Source organism: Dendrobium catenatum, unplaced genomic scaffold (genome assembly GCF_001605985.2).
Source record: "Dendrobium catenatum unplaced genomic scaffold, ASM160598v2 fragScaff_scaffold_853, whole genome shotgun sequence".
NCBI lineage: Eukaryota > Viridiplantae > Streptophyta > Magnoliopsida > Asparagales > Orchidaceae > Dendrobium > Dendrobium catenatum.
The window spans coordinates 9,008,992-9,031,828 of NW_021319315.1; the positions used below are offsets into that span (position 1 = coordinate 9,008,992).

The 22,837-nt window shown below is 32.4% G+C and overlaps 1 protein-coding gene across 1 annotated transcript; it reads left to right on the plus strand.

Moving 5' to 3' along the window:
* The first annotated feature begins 18,928 nt into the window (after window positions 1-18,928).
* LOC110101352 (pentatricopeptide repeat-containing protein At1g63070, mitochondrial) lies at window positions 18,929-20,622 on the plus strand. Its single transcript, XM_020829214.2, has one exon. The coding sequence runs from the start codon at window positions 18,961-18,963 to the stop codon at window positions 20,581-20,583; it is 1,623 nt and encodes a 540-aa protein (XP_020684873.1). The 5' UTR covers window positions 18,929-18,960; the 3' UTR covers window positions 20,584-20,622.
* The last annotated feature ends 2,215 nt before the right edge of the window (window positions 20,623-22,837 follow it).

Sequence of the window (22,837 nt, forward strand, 5' to 3'; positions counted from 1 at the left end):
TCACATATATCAACTTATTGAAAATATACCATATAATTTCATGCATATACTTTGATATGATTTAGATACTAAAATAATATATAAGTAAATATTAAATTTTAAGTATTAGATATATAAATTGATAAGAATTTTATGATTTGTACGCAAATCCCCTCTTTTTTTTATATTCATGCCCTTCTCTATAAGAGGAAGGATGTATGTGTGCTGATGGAGGGGCCATCCAAAGATTTAGGATTAACCTCCTTGTATGACTTGATTGGGACTAATTGATAGCCCTGCTAGGTAGCTTAAGGAAAGGGGAAAGATAGAATATTGAATTTAAATTTATTTGTAATTGGTATTAGAATTTTATTAATAAAAATGAATTGATTTTAAAAGGGAAAAAATGATAGATATAGGGTGTTATTCAGGTTTGGGGTGGAAGTAAAATCACACAGTAAAAAATATAAGAAATAGAAAATGCAGCAAAAAAGAAAAATACCAATATTTAATATGGAAAAACCTAAAACCGGGGGAAAAAATGATGGAGCCCCACCACACCTAAAAATCTTCTATGAAAATTGGGAGAAATAGTACAAATCTCTTTTCTCACTCATCTCACTCACTATCTCTTTGCTTCTTTTCTCCTTTACGTCGTTTTCACACTATAACATACAAATAAATATAATATAAACCACCAAGGGACACAACCCTTAATGAAAAACAAAAAAGAAATATGTCCAACTAGCCTCACAGCATTACAATGCCAAGTTAGAGCACCACGACGCTACCACTCTCTGATTTTATGTTGCACAAGAGCACCATAGCACTTCACTTCTCTATCTTTTTTTTTTTCAAAATATATAGTGCCAGGGCGTTCGTGAATACAGAGCCAATGGGCACTTGGGTATACAGTGTCAGGGCTCTTAGCTACACAGTACCGAGGTGTTGTACAAAAAAAAATTTATGTGGGCAAGGGGAGGACATCCCCTAGCGAGCTTAACAGATTGAATTGATGTTTAAGCAACAATATAATCCAATTGATCAACACAATCATATTTCACACAGAACTAATAATCTTCCACTTGGAAACTAATTGCAATCAATTCTTCTCCTACTGTATCACCAATCATAGTACAAGTAGTGCGGCTCACCCCTCCTCTCATCATTTATAAAGATCAACTAAAGTTACACATAACTTCAATTTATCAGCATTCACCATCTTCGCCAACATATATGAAAGATTATTTGTCGTATGAATCTTCTCTAAAGATAACTAATCATCTTACAAAAGAGAGATGGTGAAATGTGAAGTTGGGTGTGCTTCACTAGCATGGAATGCAACATTCTTGGCTAGATGAATAACATTCACGCTATCACTATGCAACTTCCCGTTATTCCTTTGTCATTTACCAAGTTTAACCATGAAGCTTTGCAACCATCTCATCTCTCAGCTAGCCCCAGTGATTGTAATATACTCAGCTTTTGCAGTAAGAGGGTAATAATATTTTATAACTTAGAAACCCAACTTATAATAATCTTTTCAAAGTGAAGATATAACTATCATCAAGATCTCCAAAAAGATCAAAATCTATATATCCTTGTAGATCATTCCCTTCACCTTCATAGCAAAGAGCTTTGTCAAATGATCCAATCAAGTACCTAAGAATCATTAACTGCCTTCGAATGAAGTTTTCCTGAGTTACTCATAAATCTACTAACTACCATCACTGCATATGTTATATCTAGTATCATACAAATCATATCATACATTAAATTTCCAACTGTTGAAGTGCATGAAGTGCTCTCCATCTGTTCTAGCTCTTCTTCATATTCGGGTTATTATTCCTTAGATAGCTAAATAACACTTTCCAAGGGAGTGCAAATTAACTTTGCCTCATTCATGTTCAATCTCTACAGTTCCTTTGCAATATACTGAGTTTAAGATAACTTCAGCATGCCTGCACTTCTATTCATGCTGATAAAGAAAATTTTCTGCTCATAAAGAAAATTTTCTTTGTTGGACTCAAAATTTTTATTTCAACCTTCTTTGATAACTGCTCCTTCATACATCTTTCTTTTCTCTATTTCTGACCTACAATCAGTATATTACCCACATACAAAAGTAGAATAATATAACAATTATCAAATTAGAAATAATAATGATATGTCTAGCACTTTATGTACTCATTATTTGATATAAACCTATCAAATATCCTATGCCATTGTCTTGGTGCTTGCTTCAGCCCATACATGCTCTTTTTGAGTTTACACACCATATATTCTTTACATATAGCCACATATACCTGAGGTTGCACCATATATAACTCTTCTTTAGGGTCATCATGAAGAAATATTCTTTTCATCCATCTGCTCTAGACGTAAATATTCTACTGCTACTATGCTCAATACAACTCTGACTGTAGTCATCTTCACCACTGGAGATAAAGTTTTAGTATAGTCCACTTCTTCCTTATGTTGAAAACTTTTAACTATATGCATATCTTTATATCACTTACTATCATCAGGTTCTTCTTTCAGCATGTAAACCCACTTATTTTGTAGTGCTTTCTTGTCATATAGTAATTATTGGATATCCCAAGTTTGATTTTAACTCAAGTGAATGCATCTTATCATACATGGCTTATTTATACTTCTTCGAATCATCAACTTGAATAGCCTCATCATATCACTCGTGTTTACCACTATTTATCAATAATGGATAGCATAAGGAAGGAGAATACCTTTGTACTATCTTTGAGATTTTATTGGATCACCTAACTTCAGTAGTAAGTGTCTAAGAAATCCTATGTGCTTCATCTTCTTTGTCTTCTTGATCATCTTCATCCTCAATCTCAATACATTTAGAAGAATCTATAGGAGTCTCATTTGTATCCTTATATATTTCATTTTCATTTAATTTAACATCCTTTCACTTAATGAACATTTTATTATGATAATTAAAAAATTTATAGTCAAATTCATCTGAATCATATCCAATAAATGTATACTAAATTGATTTTTGATCAAGCTTACTCCTAAATCATACATCAATATGAATATAGAATGAACAACTAATAACATTGAGGTGAGATAAACTTACCTCCTTACCACTTAAGGCTTCCTCAGGTAACCCCTCATTCAGAGGAACTAAATGACCATAATTGATCAGATAAATAGTAGTATTCACTGCCTTTATCCAGAACAAACCTGCATGAAACCTCATGCTCTTATCATGCTCAGTGATAGTTTTATTCATCTGTACTGCAACACCATTTTAGTATGGTTTTCTTGGAATAGTGAACTCATGCATGATCATGTTCAAAACACAATACTCCTTAAACTTCTTGATACTCGCCATCATTATCTGATCTAAGATACTTAAGCTTTAAACTTATCTCACTCTCAATCATGGCCTTCCACTTCTTGAAAATATCAAACTCATATGACTTATATTTTAAAAAGTACAAACATACCTTTATGATATGATCATTAATAAAGTGATGAAATAGAGAGAACCTTCTTAGAAGAAATTAGTACAGGACCCCATACATCAGTATATATACACTAACTCCACCTTCTTTAACTTTACTTTTGAGCTAATTTTTGAAAATCTAACCCTTTATTGCATGTCATATACATAGTCTTCATAAAAATCTTGATTTATAGATTTTAAACCAAGAAGCTTTACTCTAGTGAGAAGTGAATGCATACATTTCTCACTCATATGACCAAGTCTTTGATGCCAAAGACCTCCATCAACATCTAAATTAGCTATTCCAATTGAATATGGTCTTTTGTTGATAATATACATGGTGCCTTCAATACTAAAATGAGTTATAACAGTAGCCCTTCTTTTCACCTTTCATGAATCTCTGTTAAATGATATCACATGGCCTGTATTTGTAAGTTGAATCATAAAAACAAAGCTCCTATTCAAAAAAGAACATGCCTAACATCCTTGAATCTCCAAGTTGACCAATCTGACATTCTAATATCAATTTCTCAATATCCTATAATGTTTTCTCCTAGATACACTTTGTTCATATCATCTTATATGTAATTCTTGACCACCTCCTTGTTAGGACTTGCATAAAATTAAGCACCTAAATATATAACCTAAGATTAGTATTATCTAGAGAAAAAATCAAAGAATCTGACTGAAACTCTTTTGTAGATAATTATAGAGTAATTGTTTCTTGACCTCCACCACCAGCCTTCTCTAGAATAATATAATTCTTCTTCAACTGACCCTTCTCTTCATAATTCTAACACAAAGCTTTCACTCTACTTGAAGTAGACTCTCCTCTCCTTGATTTTGATCTCCCTCTAACATAAAACTTTCACTATACTTGATGTACACAACATTCAGAGTAGAATTTGAAGATACATCATTATGGCTCTCCCACTCTCATATTTTAGCCTACATGATAGTGCCACAATGCTGGGTCTAGAGTGCTATAGCACTACAACATTCTATGGTATCATCGTAACACTCTGCATCTCTATATTTTCCACCACTCTATGCAGCACTAAGGAGCTTAGGTACAAAACACCCGGGGGGGGGATATGGGGTTGAGGACTTGGATTCACAACGATAGGCTCACGGAACCAGGGCATTATATAGAAGAAAATTTAGGTGGGCAGGGGGAGGACCCTCTGCAACCCCCAATGATCTTAATAGACTAAATTGAGGTTTGAGGCAATAGTACAATCCGATTGATTAGCATAATCAAATTCCACATAGAACTAACATTTTAATTTTAAAACATGATGTAATATATCAAATTTAACTTTTAATCCTTGATTTATAGATTTAGATTGAGATTTAATGCTTTAAAAATTACTATATAAGAGTAATATTAATAAAATTATATAGTAAAGTTTGCTAAGTGATTGTTGTAAAATTAATAAATTTAGCATCTCATAGAGTACATAGAGAACTTTTGATAAAATTAAAATAAAGGATGTGATATTTGAAAATAGAACTTTTAATGAAGTGTCTTTAGACTTCATTTTGAGCTAGACAATAGTTTTCAATGCTTTAGCTACTTCAATAGTCTAATTCATTGTCTAATTGAACTTCTTTCATAGCAAATTTATGGTGAATTTATTAAGGTGACTTTAAAATTCTTAGTAAGTTTGTTCAACGGCTTTGTGGCTTGCTTGATCTCAGTTAATAACAAAAATGTGATTTGATTAACTTGGTCTAAGCAATATGTAGTGTACATTAGTTTTATTTATTCTCTTATCTTTTGGAAGAAGTCAAAAGAGAATAAGAGAATAAACAATTTATAAAATTCAGCCTTCTAATGTATGGAGAATATGAAATATTATTTTCAATTGATGAGTCATAAAAAGTAAAAATTTGAGAAGATAACAGACAAAAAAGTTGAAAGTACAACTAATGAAGAAGAAGATGCATGCATTTAAATCACCACCTTAAATATATTAAGAGATGTCCATTTTATCTCATCAAATTTTCTGCTTTGTACTTATATAAAAATCCTTAATTATGATGGAAGTTGAGCTAACATTGGATTACTTGTTTCATTAGAAATGTGATAGATAAAATTTGATTGCTTTCTTCTTATAGAGAACTTGACGGCTCTTCCATTAAAATGATGTTTAAACATCTTCCTAAAATCTCCATCACACTTCTTTCTTTAATTGCTTTGTACATACTATTCTTTATCTTTAGCCAAAATGAAAAATTAGACAACCTCAAGGTTGATGAAATCTCTGATCCAAAGATCATTTACATTTTACTATTGAAGCATAAGAAAGAAAAAGCACGCAAGAAGTGTGACTATATAATGGTGTTATTACAACCAAAGTTGTCTCTTCCAAAATATTAAAAATAAATGAAGATTAAACCTAACAAGATGAGTAAATAAATGTTTTACAAGAAACTTCGGCTAAACCTATGGGTTCTTCGAATCTTCTACATTCTTTAGCGATGAATATCCATATTGTTGAGAAAGGAGTTGCTGATAAAATTCCTCTAACAAGTGCTATCAAAGATGAGAATATTAAGGTTCCTTTAATTGAATTTGGTAATATTATTATTAAATTTACTATGAGTCAACTACCACCCAAACGGTCAACACTAAAGTGAAAATTTTTCCCAAAGATGCCTCGACAGTTCAATCTCTCATGCGAATGTTTTTAAGATTTTCTAAACTAAACGACTATTTGAATGATGGTTGAGCTGAAATCCTTTATGAGAAGTCACTAATGTGTGAAATTTTTATAGATTCCCCAAGTTTCAAGAGTCCTCCTAAAGCAGATGTTTCCTCTATAAAGGGTCTTTTAAGAAATCATAAGATATTATTAAAGGAGAAAACTTGGGGGCTTTGAGAAGGAAATTGGTGATGGTGATTTCCCTTCTAAAGTTGGCATGCAAACCAATAAAATTGTAATTGAATGAGAAAAAGAACAAGATCAAGAAGAATATGCTTGAGCTTATTTTAGGATATGCTCCAAGATAATAGTTTTTCTCCCATTTTTAAAGAAGAAGCCATAATTACAGCATCAACCATAAAGAATGCAGATCTTCAAATAGAGATTAGATTTTTATAAGATAATGTAGCTTTGACCCAAACTTGTGTTGAGGTTTAGAAAGTTAGATTTATGGAGTAATTTTATGCTCTTAAGAGCTTCTCTAACAAAATTTTCAAACTTTGCACTAAGAGATTAATGATTTAAAAACTAAAGTGTTATTGATGAGAAATTTATTGAATCTTCATGTTCAAGTCAATTCTTTTATGGGGCCAGCTCATTCTATGTTGGTTAATTTTCAATAAACTTATTATGTGCAAGATTTCCTTTGATCTAGAATTTTATTTTTACTTTAATGCTAGTGATAATGAAGATGAGGGGTAGAAATGCATGTTGTCATGTTGTCTTCCAAAAAAAAAAAAAAGTTGTATCTACAAGGAAATAACACTTTATTAAGTTTTACTACTTTCTATGTTTCAATTATTTTATAAGAATGTATTTATCTTTTCATGCCATTATATACCAAAAATTTAGCTTATTTCTCACTTTGTCATTCTTCTATTTTTTAATTAGTTAGTTATTATGGAATATGATCTTTTATTAGGAAGTCATCTTTTATTAGGAAGTCATCTTTTATTGTGAACTTACTTAATGTTGAAAAGTTGTCATTTTGTGAAGTTGGCTTTCATTGTAAAGTCAACTTCTATTTGTAATTTGTCTTTTCATGCAATTGAGCATTGATTGAACTTCTTATAATGAAGAGAAAACAAATATCTTAGATAATCATGAAAATATTATTATTTTTTAGATTTTTTATTTGACATCAAAGTGATAATGTTACTTACCAATATGACCTCATAGTTTTCATGGATTTGAATATTCTCATTGAGAGGTGTATTATATCTTCTTGATGAAGTATGCCAATATGTATTGATAAAATAAATTTTGTATATGCAATTATATAATTGGGAAATAAAATATTTCTTTTGTAGTTTCTTTCCCAAGATAGTTTGTTATATGATTTTGAAAGTTAATTATCATGTTTTACAAAACATTATTCTATCGATTAAGTCATTAGATAAGAAGTGTAAATACTATGTTGTTGCTTAAATCCAAAATTTTATAAAATAAAATTAAACAAAAAAAATGAAAAAAGAAAGATGATCACATGAATACGGTAAATATTTACTCTTTAAAAAAGAAACTAATGGAAGAAGAGGTCTCAATTTTCTCTCTTATAAAATTAATACCATGATTTAATCTTTTGATTAGGTTCATATTAACAAAACTATTAGGTCAATTAATGCTTATGATGACCTGCATCGATTAACCCTATATTTAGGTCATGATATCACTCGATAAATATGTAAATTTTGTAAGAACTTATCCTTTTAGAAATATTTGAGAATTTAATTTCGATGGAGTTGAATATGAGGTAAAGAAGGCAATTGGCGTTGATCAAGGACTAGAACCTTTGTATTATTCTCAGTTTGATAAGGTTAATATGGTGGTTAATGCTTTAAGCAAGAATTCCATTGGAAGGGTAGCTTGTATGATCACTTTTGAGAAAGCTTTGATTTGAGAAATAGAAAAGTTTGAATTAGAATGTGTATGCCAATTTAATGTGGATGCAGGAGTTCTTTCTCAAATGATTGTTCAGCCTTCTTTATTGGAGAGGATTAAGAAAGCTCAAATATTAGGTGATGAGTACATTAGATTAGTTGATCAAATTAAGTATGAAAATAGAGCTAAATTGAAAGTGAATGATAATGGTGTATTGAGTTGTGGGAGTCAATTGTGGGTTCCTGTCAGTGGTGGTTTGAGGAGAGAGATTCTACACAAAGCTCATTATTTTAACTGTACAATTCACACTAGATGTATTATGATTTGAAGTTGATATTTTGGTAACCTAGTTTGAAGCATGATGTGGAAGAATTTATTTTTAAATGTGAGACATGTTAGATGGTGAAAGATGAGCATCAAAGACCTAACAACTTATCACAGCCTTTGTCCATTCTAGAGTAGAAGTGGGAAGAGATTATGATGGATTTTGCAATGTGTTTTTCAAGCTCCAAGCAAACTTCATGCTGTAGTTTGGGTTGTGATTGATCGGCTGATGAAGTCAGTACATTTTTTCCTGCGTGGAAGATTGATTAAGAGGAGAGTTAGCATAGTTAAATGTACGAGAAATTCTCATGCAACATAGAATACCTAAGGTTATCATTTATGATCATGAATGTAGTTTTAATTTTAGATTATGAAGAAGTATTGGTAAGGATTTAGATACAAAGTTAAACTTTTAATACATCTTTTCACTCATAAATAGATGCTTAGTCTAAGATGACTATTTAGGTAGTTAAGGATTTATTGTGATTATGTGTACTTGATTTTGGAGGGAGCTACGAGGACCACATTCCTTTGATTAAGTTTACATATAGTAATAATTTTCAAGAAAATATTAGAATGAATCCATATAAAACTTTATATGGTAGGAAGTGCAGGGCACCATTGTTAGAGATAAAGATGTGTGAGAAGAGAATGATAGCCTTAAACTGGTAGATGATGCTACTAAGAAGATTAGATTGATCAGGGGCGTATTAAAAGTAGCTCAAAATATGGAGAAGAAATATTATGATCTGAAGCATTGGGTAGTTGAATTTCAGATAGGTGATTTTATATTTATGAAGCTTAACTATATTAAAGGTGCAAGCTAATTTGGCTAGGAAGGTAAGTTAGATCTGAGGGTTATTGGACCTTTCGAGCTCGTTAGTAGAGTTTAGAAATCTACTTATAGGTTATTATTATCAATATTATGTCCAATCTATATGATGTATTATATGAATTTGTGTTGAGAAAATGGGTGATTGATATGGATTGTGGAGATAAAGTTGATGTGCAACCTAATTTAACCTATAGAGAAAAACTTAAAAGCAAATTTTAGCCTACGATGTGATGCAGTTGAAGAGATCACTGTGGTTAAGGTTTAATAGAAGCATAGGTTAGAAAAGACAGTCACTTGGGAGAAAAAAGTTTTAATGATAAAACTCTATCATGTCCTAGAATCTAATTAAAAAATTAAAACCTAAACATTTTATCTCATCCAAAATATATAATATACCAAAGCCAACTAAATAATCCAAAAAAAAAAAGATATAAACAATCATCCAAATTTCATTCAAAAAAAAATTCTAAAAAATTAATCCAATACTAATTTGTTTTATACATCAAAACAAAAAACTGGACTAATAAAATAACTTATAGTTGAAGTAGTTCCCAACACTCCTGACCTTATCAAGTTATACTCCACTAGACATTTCCCCCTTCTTAAAATTTCATAAACTGCATAGTGAGCCTTTATATGCTTTTGAGGCTTACTCCAATCCTATTACAGAAACCAATACTTATATTTATAGTAAATAAATAAAAGTTTTTAAATAACATTTGTACAATAATAGAAAATAACTTTCTTTTTAAAAAATATAAATAGAGGGTTTATTTGTACTTATGTAGTTGCATTATCAGAAGAACAATATATGTATATTTTACAATTGAATATGCAACTAAATTAGTTTCTTAAAAATTGTTTTAGGTGTTGCTATTCCTTATATCCATCTATGACCCTAGGAGGATCAAGATAGGGTTCAATCTAAAATCAAACCACGATAATCAAGAAGAGATGATCGTTAGTTTCATATTCAAATTGATGTTAACACATTAATAAATCTCTTTAAAGAAAGAGAATGTCATCCGTTAGCCATCATATGATTATGAAGATAATGATCGTTATGAATTTGATTTTCCAAGAGAAGTATTAACTAAGTTTTGAAAATTGATGTGTGTTTTAAATCTTCTACAAGTGCAAGCCCTCGTAGTTAATTACATTGTAGGAATACAAGGTCCCCTACGAAAACTCTCAATTAGAATAGCGACGAAATTTTGTTAACAGATTTTCTAAGAGTTATACAAAAAAGATGAATTTTAGAATTTCAAAAGGGAATAAATCAAGATTAAACACTTATTTTCAGAATTAAGGAAAGAATAGTTGGAGACACTTTGAGATTCTAAAACAATCTAGAAGTGCCCCAACCTAATACTGGTGTTGCGCTTTAAATTTTGGTTGAGAGAAGATTTAGTTTAAATTGTGTATTTTATTAGAAAATTGAGATTGTATTCCTGAAGGTTAGGGTCTTATGATCCAAGATCTATCCCATATCCTAAATATAAATTGGGTACCACATAATGGTAACCCGAACCTAACTAATGCAATGTAAAACCTAGGTTTACCCCAACATGGATTGGGGAGCCAGCTAGCCACCCAGTTGATTTTAAATACATGTGTCTGGTCATTTTATGAAAAAGTGGTAGGGATATTTTTATTAAAGTTTTAGAGAGTTGGGGCTGATGTCTAGAGATTATCTTAAGTGACCTCTTGACTTATATTGGGCGAGAAAGTGTATAAAATAAGGAAAGAAGAATGCATCAATATGCATGCGCCCCTGAGGGCAATTCCTAGCTAATTCCCTAGATTTGTTATCTTTCTATATTGACTAACTCCTAAAACTTTAAAAGTTTGATTACGAGTAAAAAGGTTTTCACACCGTCACGAGCCTCGCGTGTCCAGGCTAAAACAAAGAGCGGCACACAAACGTTAAAAAAACTAAGAAAAATAAGCAACCATATATACAATCACATCAATACATCAGATATAATCAAATTAATTAATAAATATTCATATGCAAATTGTCTTGCTTATTACAACACACACAGAAATATAAAAAATAAAGTAGTCGAGCACCATTGATAGCAACTCTGATTCTAGTCCTCATAAAGATGCAAGTGACATTGAGTGGGATACTCTTTGTCTTCAATTCTTTAGTCTTATTTCCTTTGAGCTCCTTGGATTCTTCATAGTAGGCTATCCAGATGGAAAAGAGAACTCTTCCCTCTAGGAGAAGGTTTCTCTTTCTATTTGGGTACGAAAAGGTGGTCCAAATTTGGACTTCCAAATAGCAAAGAACTATCCCCCAAAAGGGTGTCTTTTTATCTTTGGAATCTAACCTTTAGACCTATATATCTCAATTCAAAGTTCAACTTTCATAACTCAATACTCAAATGAATTGCATATGTATGAAAATAAAAATTTTAGACTCTCCTACAAGATTATCCTAAACATTTAAATATCAAAAGACATTCCCAAGCAGTTATATATTTATAGAAAAGAAGTAAACACACTTGGACACGCTCTTTTTATTTGGGGGCTAAGCATCTAAAGCACCTATAGCAAGCATATTTATTATTGATTTTTATTTAGCCCATTTTTTATTGTCCTGCAAGAGCGTGACTACCTGTAGAAAACCAGTAGCCAAACACATCAATTATCCATAGAGTTCAGTAAAAGTAAGCAAACACGCCAGACAGTTTCATCCATAACATGTAATAAAATATTAAAAAATCCAACACACAATAGAAAGGTAAACATCGGCCTAGCAAACCATCTAAAGTGTGTGTGGAAGGTCGTGTGGCTGGGGTAGATCATAGACTATGTAGTTAGTTGAAGTTATATAAAGTTTGATTTTGTTAAGGCTGAAGGAAGGTTTTATGTTAGAGTTTAAGTATTAATGTGCTAAGGATTTATTTAGGTGTATTTTAAAGGTTAAATGATTGCTATCTTTATTTCACACCGAGGCCGTGAAGTTTAATTCACCTTTCTTGGGGCTAAGTTAATAGCCTCGTAGGCCTGGGTTACCTAGTAATAATCGAGATTGATTAAGTTAATTTAGGTTGTTTAAAAGATTTTTATTAATAAAATTAAAGATTTCTAACGTTTTAATGAATTATTGATTTTTTAAGATTTTTTGAAATTATTTTAATTATATTAATTAAGAGTCAAGAAATTAACTTTTTAAATTAAAGTTAATTTTGGATGTTTCTAATTTTTAATAAATATTAGGACTTATAATGAGTAGTTAGACTATTGGCACACTCAATTTGGAGTTTTTTACATAAATTTATGAATATTTTAGAAGTTTTGAGTTGATTTTGACCTATATTTGATCAAACTATTGTTTTTTTGACTTTGACTAGATTTTAAAGGTTTAACATTTTTGTAAAATATTAGAGTTTATTTTGAATCATATGCTTTTGAGTTTGATCCATTTGAAATTTTCTAGACTTAGTTATGATTTTATAAAATTTGGATATTTATTGAATTTTTTATTTATTTTAATTAAAGGGCCCTTTTAATGATTTGAACCCAAACAAGTTCCAAACTCCTTCAAATCACCTCCAAAGATAAGAAATGATCTACAGAGGGATCAATAAGTGTTTAAGAAATTTTTTAGGATTTTTAATTAATTAAATGGATTAAACATTGATTTTTAATTAAAATTAATAATTCTTAAAATTACAGCCAAATTAAAGTGAATTTAATTTTAGCTAATTAAAAGGTTAATTATGGTCAGTTAGTTGTATTATATTTATTTTTTGGAGTTTATTAAAATTTTTAGAAGTTTAGGAGGTTGATTAAAGGCTTAATCCTAAGTAAATTAATTAGGAGGCCTAATGACTTCTAAAATCAGTGGGATAATTTCTATGCAAGGGTGATGTCACTATGTTTATTTATTCAAGATTTTAAGTCAAGGGAACATGCACCCTAATTATTACAATTTTCTAGATTATCGATATGAATCCTTAATTATTGTCTTTAATGATGTCACTAAGTTGTAAGAGATTAAGTCAATTTTCTAACCCTTATACATCACATACCAATGTACAAATATAGCACAATCAAGTTCTTAAGTCTAGGAGATCCTAGGCTAAGTGATATGTATATCCTACACATACAAGAGACTAAACTAATATAAATAATTAGCAAAGTGGTTAGTAAATAATTGGAGGAATTACTCACTAATCATCCCCATTAGGTCCATTCATCCAAACTCAACCTATGCTTAAAATTTCATGAGACCTCTCAATTTTAAAGTTTAAATACATATAATTATATATTATCAATTTTTTTGGAGGCTTGAGAGATCCTCTGATTTTTCCTTAAAATAATTTGAAAATAATAAAAAGTTTTATTCTAAAAGTAATATAATACTTAGCTAAAAATTCATTAAACATTAAGATTTTCAAATAACTCAAATGATTTAAAAAAAGATATTAAAATTAAAATTCCAAAATAATTTTTAAATTAAAGTATTTAATATTTCAAAAATTTTGATATCTTACATTTTTCTTAAATAAATTGAATTTATATTAAAATTTTAAAATCTTAAAGTAAATAAATGAATTTAAAAAAAAAGTTAATTAAATATAAAAATTGTTATTAAATTAAATTTTAAATATTTTTATAATTTTTAGATTCTTTAAAAATAATTTAATTAATTATAATTTTAAATTAAAGTATCAATTTTTTTAAGAATATTAATATAAAATATTTTAATTTTAAATAAGGATTTAATTTTTTATAATTTTTATAACAAAATCTATATTTAAAAATAGTTTTTAAAATTAATTTAAAACTTTAAATACACTAAATGTTGGCATGGCTAACGGCGGGCCACGCAGCCTAATCTCGAGCATCAGATAAATCCCGCAGTAATAGGAGGCTAAATGGCGTCGTCTGAGTCGTGGGATCAAAACCACATTAACAGAAGGACATTGATGGCTAATGATTGTCCAATGACAATCATTACCAGATGCAGCGCTGAGATGCGCTGCTCACTTATTCGAGTGTTGATCCATAGCCGTAGGATCTCTTATAATTTCATCCAACGACGAAGATCGAATCCCACAGCTCGTTCTTGATCGAACGAGATCAGATAGCAAAAAAACCCTCTGCTGTTTAGAACAGAGGGCCCAGATTGAATCAGACAAAAATCTCAACGTGCAATGGGATACACGATAGAAGCGAAGCATGGTATAATGAAATCTCAGTTGTTGAACATGAGATCAACAGCTGACATTGTACACCTGGGCTGGATTGCAAAAATGCCCTAGAAACCTAGTTACGTCTCGTTCTCTCAATCGGATACACCAAAATGCATGAAATTTTAAACACAACTTAAGGTTGTGAATAGAAACTATGGGGATACATTTGTATGGTCTAAAACATGCTTAACACAAAGTTAAATAAACCTAACTATTATGACCTAGATCTAAGGGTTTTAGGAGATTATACAGTTAGATCTTCAAAGTCTCTATACGATTGAACTTGTAGACTGTCCACGTATAGATCTTTAAAAGAAATCCGGATCCAAGAACGTCTGGATTGATGGCTATGGGCTGTAAAGGAATAAGTGCTTGGTTCGTCAAAAATGTTGCCGCCAGCAACATGCAACCACTTTGATTTTGAAGTGGGAAGGTAGAGAGAGGCTTGGGGAGTTAGAACAAAAAGAGTTCTTGGTCTAGGAGGCTAGAAGAAGTGAGAGAGTGTAATGCTTGAATGTGTCTCTAAAATGGGATTTTACCCTATTAAAATGATCTAGACTCAAAGGGACGATCCTGATTGATTAGAGACCCTCCCTAGATCAATGACAAGTGGAACAACCCATTGGAAGGCTGCCTCAAAGGCTAGAGTGGCCTTGCTCCCATTGGATGGCTTTTGGAGATGGGGAGGGGGGGGGGACAACCATTTCCCAAACTATTTAAACCAAGTGCTTAATTAGGATAATAAAGCTAATAGGATTAGCTTAGGGCATGTGATCTGGGAGGAAGTGGAGCTTTATAAGGGTTTGACCATGAAAAGGGTTTTAGGGATGGATTGACTCGCTTGATCAGTCAGGTAGTAAACAGATGCTGAGGTGGTAAGGAAAGAGTATGAGGAGCAGGTTGGGTGAATCCCAAGCCTAGGGTCAATGCTTTTGGGGTCAAAGGAGAGAGTTAACCACTTCAAAGAAGGGCCTAAATGCCTTGTTGACTTTCTTTGACCAATAAATAAGGTTAAGGTTGAAGATGTGGCACTTGGGGGGTGCAAGGGCTATTTGAGATAGCTTCAGCAAGGGTCAAAGGTTAAGGTCAAAGCTATGATGAGTGGGAACACATGCCATAGAAGTTTGACCAAGTGCTAAGTCATGCTTAGGTCATGGTAAGGAGTTGATTTGATGGAGTGATAAGGGTTGGAGAGCTCAAATAGATTAAGTTAACCTATTTAAACCTCTTAAGGGTTAATTGGTCAACATAGGTTAACTTGGTCAACCAGGTTGACCCAAGGCTTGGTTTTGGGTCAAATAGATTTGTTTGGATATTTGGAGTCTAATGGGTATGGTCTCAAAGTCTAGAAAGGTTATTTGGATCAAATGACCTATTTGGGCTTTTAATGGGTCATGGGTCAACCTAGGTTGACTTGGTTAACTAGGTTGACCCAGGGGCTATGTATGAGATCAACATATTTGAAATGACATTTTGAATGTACTGAGAGTGGTTCCAAGGAATGGGGAGATCATCTTAGTCAAAATGACTATTTTGACCCTTAAGGGGATTTTAGGTCAACCCAAGTTGACCCAGAGTCTGGGGTTGGGTTCAAAATGTCTAAAGTGATGTTTAAAATTGATTGGAAAAAGTTTCAAATATTTATGAGGTTGAATCAGATTGAATTTTGGTCAAAAGTCTAAAAATCTCCTTAAAAGGGCATTATGACCATTTTGATCTCTAGTCGATTCTAGTTCAAAATAGGTCCAAAAACATGTAGATTGATGTTTAACATATCCATATCAAAGGTCTAGAAGTGATCAAAGGGTTTCGATGGAGCTCCAAGATCAAATTTTTCACTAGGTGATCGTTCCAGTGGCATAGGTCATAAATATTTGAAGGTTATGTTGCCTTTAGATTTCAATTCAATTTCTAGGGTTAGAGGGGTCAGGTTGAGCTTAAACTTGGAGAGCTGATCCCAGAGACATGTCTTATAAATATGCAATTGATAGACCTTGAATCAGGAGTTAGTTGACTGGGTTTTGAAGTGTTTGAAAAATATTGGGAAATGCTTTCATGACCTAGGCCCATAGCCCTAGATTTTGGTTTGAATTGATCTAAGATCTAAATTGATTCTAGGGTTTAGAGACTAGAAGGATCCTAAGATCTAGAGTCTAGAAGGAATCTAGGATCTAGGAAGTCCTAGGGTCTAGAGTCCAGGAGAGATCATAGTGACCTCATACAAAAATGAGGTTAATAATGCCTTAATTTAGCTGTATCCCTTGAGATGAGCTAAATGCATAGCTTAACACACTTATATAAGTTGACTCCTATTACACTGATACTTTCATACACACTTAGATTCTTTAATAATTCATAACCCTTTAGTCACTTAGCATAAATATGTTGTAATTAGGTTGACGGTTTACTAAAAAGTCTTTTACATCGCACGACATATGACTTAGTAGGTTGGTTTATTTTGTTAGTTAAGATGCTTCTAGCTTATGAAAGATTATTTAGTTGATTTACTACACTTGAAGTAAGACACAAAGCTTTTTTTTTTCTAGGTGCCAGACATACGACTATTACTCTTTTACTTTTATAGGGCATTAGGTCAAATTTAAAAAATACTAAATCGATGAATATACGCAATGTGATATACTTTTTACTTGTTTAGTGTTTTTTGTTGTGCAATGATAGCTTCATTTAGTACCAATTTTCATTTTTAATATTTTTTTAGAAAGCTTTATATATAATATGACATAAGCAAATGTTCTCAATGCAAAAAAGGTATATATTTGGACTAAGTGGTAATGATCAGGAGTTGGGGACCACATAAGCTTAAAGCTTATTGTCATCCTTATTTTAGTATATATTTAAGTGTTTGAGCACAAGTTCAACTTTTTTTTTAAATTTTTATTTAAGTATATATATAAGTTAGCTTACCCATCTATAATAGTTTGTTCTTTATTCTTTGATAGTTATCACAACACATTGTTTTATTTACTTTTATAATTTTATAGTAATTTTATATACTATTTTTTCTTTATTATTATCATGTATTTATCTGAGATATAGATGACACTACAATACGCTATTAGGATAAAGTCATTTTTATGTTGGACCACTTTTCTTATCTCTTCTTATATAATCTCATATATGAGGAGAACACCATTATATCATCTCCTCTTTTTCTCCATAATAAAAAACGTATAAATATAGATGTTTGATGTGATGGACTCACATGAGAGCATATATTGGTTGTTGCTCGGAATCGATGTATTAGGTATTATAGCTTATGCATAAAATTTTATACGCATGAAGCATGCATGGTTGGGTGCATGTGCTAAAAAGATCTATCTAGTTATAAATGATAACACCTTAGAGGTTTCAGGTGAAATAACAAACATTGTAGTGCTACCCCCATTGGTGAAGTTGAACAAAAGCCCTTTAAAGAGAGAAAAGGTTACAGTGCAATGTAAGTGCAATCTATATGGAGTGAAAGTCCATAGCAAGATTACTTGAAAGGCAAGTGCGCCCATTACCTTCATGATTGTTTCTACTTTATTTTCATTATCATTGTTACACCATTATAATTGTATTGATGTAATGAGTGCTTCGATTTAATAACACTCTTTAATTAATGTCATTGATTAGTTATACTCAACTATATAATATTTGTCATAATTTGCTTAGGTTAAGTTCCAAAAGATCTAAACAACTAATTTGTTTTGCTTAATAATTTTGTTAAACCATGTTTGAATTGTTTGAATCATTAGTTTGAACTAGACTCAAATTTGATTTAAACCATGTGGGAATTTGGTTTCGACAAAGTTCTATCATTCCTATTCTTATTTTGAAAAGGGATTAGGAAGACCAAAAAAGAAAGTAGTAGTCTAAATTGGGTTATAATAAGATTTAAATACAAACAAATTTGAACTAACTTAGTTAATGACAAACTTCCCATGAATAGTTCATGACTAAAGTAGAAATAATAAGTAAGAAACTAATTTAAGTATATATTTCTAAAAAATAAATACTTGTCAAATTTTATCAATTATCATCATCATTAGACATATAAATATGAATTTAAATATCTTCTTAGGGGCTGTTTGACAAAGGAATTTATGCTCGATTTGAGCAGGATTTACACTAAATCATGCTGAACATGATTTATGGCGCCGTTGGAAGGTATAGCGGAATAAATTGCCCGTCTAATTGTTTTTATGATAAACCCTAGATTTACGAAATCCTGTAGTTCAACGGATTTAAGATTTTAGAGCATGAGAGAGGGGAATAGCGGACAACGAAATTTGACTTCCAGCGTCAAGTTACAAATAACCGTCTTAAATTCAGTTACATTGACGAACAACTTATGAGAATTTAACAGAATTTAACCCTTACATTACCAAATAATTTTCAAAATTTAACATTAACAGGATTTACTAAATTCAAATTTACAAGATTTAATAAATCCTATTCAGGTTAAATCCTACTAATTGCCAAACAGCCCTTAAAAGTTTAAATCGCAAGAATCCCCAATTCCTCGCCCCATCATTTCCATGCCTTATGCCCTATATATCAGTATCGCCGTATTATCGTCTTCGAGACGCTGCCGCCGTCCGTCTAACCCTCTCTGCAGCCCCTCCCGCCCGGCATACCCTCTCCTCTGACTATCTCTCCCTCTTCCGTTCTGCTGTCTTCTCCTTCTCGCGCCGCCCCAAGCTTGCCCCTTCGCGCTTCCCTCCCTCGTGCCCACTCTCTCACTCGAGTAACGAGCCCACTGCTGCTGGCCGCCGCTTCCTCCGCCACCTCTTCCGTCCATCCACTGCCTCTTATAATGCCTTAATGAACTCTCTTCTTCTTGCTAATCACACCGCTGCTGCTTCGTCAACCTTCAGCTCTCTTCTTTCGTCCGGCCTCTCCCTCACTACTTCCTCTTTCACCATCTTCCTCAAACTCATCCTCACCTCCCCTCGTGCTAATCGCTTCGATGATGCTTACTCTCTCCTTGACAAAATGCTCCATTTTGGTCCCCTACCAGATGCTATCACCTACTCCACCTTCATTGCTGCGCTATCGCGTGCTGGAAGAGTCTCGGAAGCTATCGGTGTTCTTGACCTCATGCTTGACAATAAATGCAGTCCCACACCACAAGCCTGTACTTCTCTCATCCATGGCTATTGCTCTCAGGGAAAGATCAAGGAGGCGAAGCACTTTATGGGTTTGATTGAAAGCTATGGGTTTGCTCCGGATACCTACATGTACACAGTATTGATTGATGCCTTGAGTAGAAGTGGTGAATTTGATGAGGTTGAAAGGATTTTGGGTGAGAGCCAGGTGAAGGGGTGGAAGCCAGATGAGGTCACGTACAACGTTTATATGAATGGACTCTGTAAAGCTGGAAGGGTTGGTGAAGCATTTGGGCTTTTGGATGCTATGAGATGTAATGGTCTGTTTCCGAGTCTGGAAACTTTGAATATACTTTTTGATTGTTTGTGCAGGGTTTGTAAGTTACAGGAGGCAGTGGAGTTATTGGGGAAGAGCGCAGAATTGGATTGGAGCCCTGATGTTATCTTCTACAATACTATGATTAGTAGATGTCTTGATCGTGGTTGGTCTACGAATGTTTTGCGTCTGTTGAGTGATATGGTTAAGAGGGGGATTGAACCAGATGCATGCACGCTTACTCTCATAATACGGAGTATGTTCTCTGATGGAAAGCTTCAGCTGGCAAAATATATGATGAATGGTAGTCGGAGTTTTGTTCCTGATGTTGTAGCATTCAACACATTGCTTCATCACTTTTACCTTTTTGGAGAAAATAAGGAGGTTATAAATCTGTTTGCTGATATGGTTCAGAAGAATGTTACTCCAAATAAGTTCACCTACTGTGTTTTGATTGATAGTCTTTATAAGGAAGAAAGGATTGAAGAGGCTATTGACGTTGTTCTTGGGACCATCAGAGATGATTTCATGCAGGATTTGATTAGTCGTCTGTTACGTTGGTTAGCTGGTGGTCAAAAGTTTGGGGATATTCTAAAACTGTTTCAAAAATTAGGGCAAGATTCTATCATAGATGTTGCCTGTTTCAATTCATTAATTATTTCATGTTGCAAGATGGGCATATGTCGAAGTCAAGATTTTTACAGACTTTCTATAATTATTGAACAAATTCTTGGGATTATGTAGCATATCTTCATGGAGATGTGACCCTTTTAATTAGAAGTAGATGTTTTCTTGTGAGTGCCAGGAATTTTCTCATTGGAGGCATCATGACTTAATGATGATCTGTGCTGCACTGAGGTTACTCTATTGAACCCTATTTGAAGAGTCTTTGATTAACGGTGGGTATGGTTATCCTCCCATGTAGGTCACTCCCTAATTGAATGTCCTATAAGATATACATTTCCAACTTTGAGGCCTCCGTGTGTTTGTTTTGCTTTTCGATTTTTGCATTCAACTTTTTATAATTACATATAATGCAAAACATGATTAATGATATTCCTTTTTTCCTTCTCTCATTTTGAAGGTAATGTTCCCTTAAAGTTATTGAAAACCAGCAAAGTGTGATGGGTTAAGCTTTCGGGGGTTCACCTCCATCTTGACTTAAAATGTCCTTTCCCTGCACTCACACAACAATACAAAATAAACAAAAATGGGTAAACTTAAAATGATTGCTTATGTTCCATTTAGCTTGCTTATTTGCAAAACAATACGACAACAACATCAAGCCTTTATCCCACTATGTGGGATCAGCCACATGAATCTTTTTTCTCCATTGTGTTATATTAAGAGTTAAATTCTCATTTAAATCTAATAAAGAAAGTTCATTTTTAATATTTTTTAACCAAGACTTTTAGGTTTACCTCTACATTTCTTAACATAAGTCAAATCCAATGCATCTACTTCCCATACCGGGTCATCGGAAGGTCATCGTTTTATGTGACCAAGCCATCTAAGATGACCCTCTCTAATCTCATCTTCCACAGGAGCTACTCCAACCTTTTCATGTATATGCTTATTTTGTATATTGTCTCTAAGAGTAAAGCCACTTGTCTACCTGAGCATTCTCATCTTTGCAACGCTTAACTTAATATTATGCTTCTGTTTTAATGGCCAACATTCTCCACTATAAAATATTGTAGGTCTCACCATCATCTTATAGAATTTTCCCTTAAGTTTGAGGGTGGCCTTTTTAATCGCACAACAAGCTTGACGCATTCCTTTACTTCAACCATCCAACTTAAATTCTACTAATGATATCGCCATCTATTTCACCATCTTTCTAAATAATAGATCTAAGATATCTAAAATGTTTACTCTTATTAATGACTTGATTGCCCAAAGTCACAATCCTCCCATTAGATCTATTACTACTATAATTACACTCCATATATTCGGTTTTAGATCTACTCAAATGAAATTTTTAGACTCTAAGGTTGACCTCCATAATTCAAGTTTACCTTAACTCCCTCTCTAGTCTTATCAACAATAAGAATATCATCAACAAAAAGCATGCACTAGGCTACAAACTCTTTCAAATGTCTAGTGAGAGCATCCATGACTAAATATTTTATGATTTTTTTTAAAAAATATAATTTCTTGTATTTAAAATTTTTATTTATTTAAACTATAAAATCTAAACTTCTTATTTCTTATCCACAATTCTAAATCAATCCCCCACACTCAATATCTCATTCATAAAAAATTCTCATTTTTATTTCTCTTTGGCCGGTCACGACTTTGATTTCACAACAACGTCTGATGTTACTTCAACATTGACGTCTAACTTCATTACAATATCAACATTTCACAACCATCTCAATATCAAAGTCTGATACTATCTTGACATTGATGCTCGACCCTTGCAATTTCTACACCCACAACTTGTGAACTTATCTTTGTCCAACGTCGTTTTAACATTGATGATCAATGCCCTCCCAGCATTGATGATAGACGCCCTTTTGAAATCGATGCCCAATACTTACTACATCACTTCGATGCCCGATTCTTGACAACATTGCCGCATCCTCTCTCAATGCCTAATACACGGCATCGATGCCTGACTCTCGATATTCTAATATTAATTATTCTAAGCATAAATTTTAGTTAAATGACTTATTATTTTTAATTTTTTTAAAAAATCATATTTATTCAATTTATATATATTATTTTTAAAATATAAAATTATAATACTGTGTCCAACCCGTGTCTGTGTCCTATATTTTTAATAATTGACGTGTCCCATGTCTGTGTCGTGTCATTTCCGTGTCCCATTTCCGTGTCTGTGCATCATAGAAAATAAGGTTTGTGAACTTTGCTCGTTACATGCTAGAAATGGTGTTGACATAGGACCAACATTGCCATATCTTCTGAAGGAGACTTTGGGATTATTTCCGACAATAGTTGTTGTTTTTATGCCTTAAGACTATAGATTTAGTGG